The sequence below is a fragment of the Arachis ipaensis genome, chromosome B3 (assembly GCF_059453495.1).
Source record: "Arachis ipaensis isolate K30076 ecotype BB chromosome B3, ASM5945349v1, whole genome shotgun sequence".
NCBI classification, from domain to species: Eukaryota; Viridiplantae; Streptophyta; class Magnoliopsida; order Fabales; family Fabaceae; genus Arachis; species Arachis ipaensis.
This window is the reverse complement of record NC_142438.1, coordinates 117,889,676-117,890,677: the sequence shown is the minus strand read 5'-3', so window position 1 is coordinate 117,890,677 and position 1,002 is coordinate 117,889,676. Positions and strand designations below refer to the sequence as shown.

At 43.2% G+C, this 1,002-nt stretch overlaps 1 protein-coding gene across 1 annotated transcript; it reads right to left on the bottom strand.

The window, feature by feature from the left end:
- Positions 1–1,002, bottom strand: LOC107634584 (uncharacterized). Its single transcript, XM_016338014.3, has one exon. It carries the CDS (start codon positions 674–676, stop codon positions 83–85), a length of 594 nt encoding a protein of 197 aa, XP_016193500.1. The 5' UTR covers positions 677–1,002; the 3' UTR covers positions 1–82.

Here is a 1,002-nt window from a genome sequence, read left to right as displayed (position 1 = left end):
GATAAAAAACAAAGTATATATATATATATATATATATATATATATATATATATATATATATATATATATATATACATGTAAATCATCGTGGTGTGTGGGTGTTGGCTGCACAATCACCTTGGGCAATTCTCCGAACAGCTGTAACAGGTATGCCAATAACAGTGTGACACGCGTCCACACTCGTTTCTGCCCATGGAATTGGAAGCCTATCCAATCTGATAGAGATGTTGATGATAGCATGTCCCCTGGAACCGTCTGTAGCCCGTAGCCGGTAACTTAGGTAGCTAACAGAAGCGGGTGGAAGGATGCAAATGTCGGAAGGTGGAATCACGCACCATCCGAGTTGGGCCGGGCCCACAATCCTCCTCTTGTTGAATAGCTGAAGGTATAGGCATGAATACCCATCCGAAAAGAAGGTTGGATCCACCGCCACGCGAAACGATGTTGGGCCTAACCCTAACCCACCACCGCTTTCCACTGCAGCTACATGAGGTTGTGTTGGGAGCCTGGTGATTGTGATGAAGGGCCTTATGGTGGGGCATAAAAATGAAGTGTAGTTATTGAGGCCTTCTATTGATATGACACTGATTTCCAATAGCATAGAAGATGTTGAAGGAGAGGAGGGTTGTGGTGCCACTGCCGTGGTCATGGTCATAATAAATATAGAACATATCATAGATTGGTAACAATATTAGAGGAGGAAGAAATAGGGGCAGATGGAGTAGAGTGATGGAAGAAGAAAATAGAGAGAGAGAGAGAGAGAGAGAGAGAGAGAGAGAAAAGTAGTTATAAGAAGTGTGGATTGTGGAATATTAAGGAATAAGGATATGACAATTAGTTTGTTGGTAGGGACCGTGCAGTTTCCGGGGGGCTGTTGGCTGTTGGCTGTTGCTTGCTTGCTTGCTTGCTTGCCTCCACAATCACGAGAGCCTTGTGGAAATTATAGATTTTCCTGCTTCACAACTCACAAGTCAACTTGTTTGGCATTTAATTTGTGTTTCT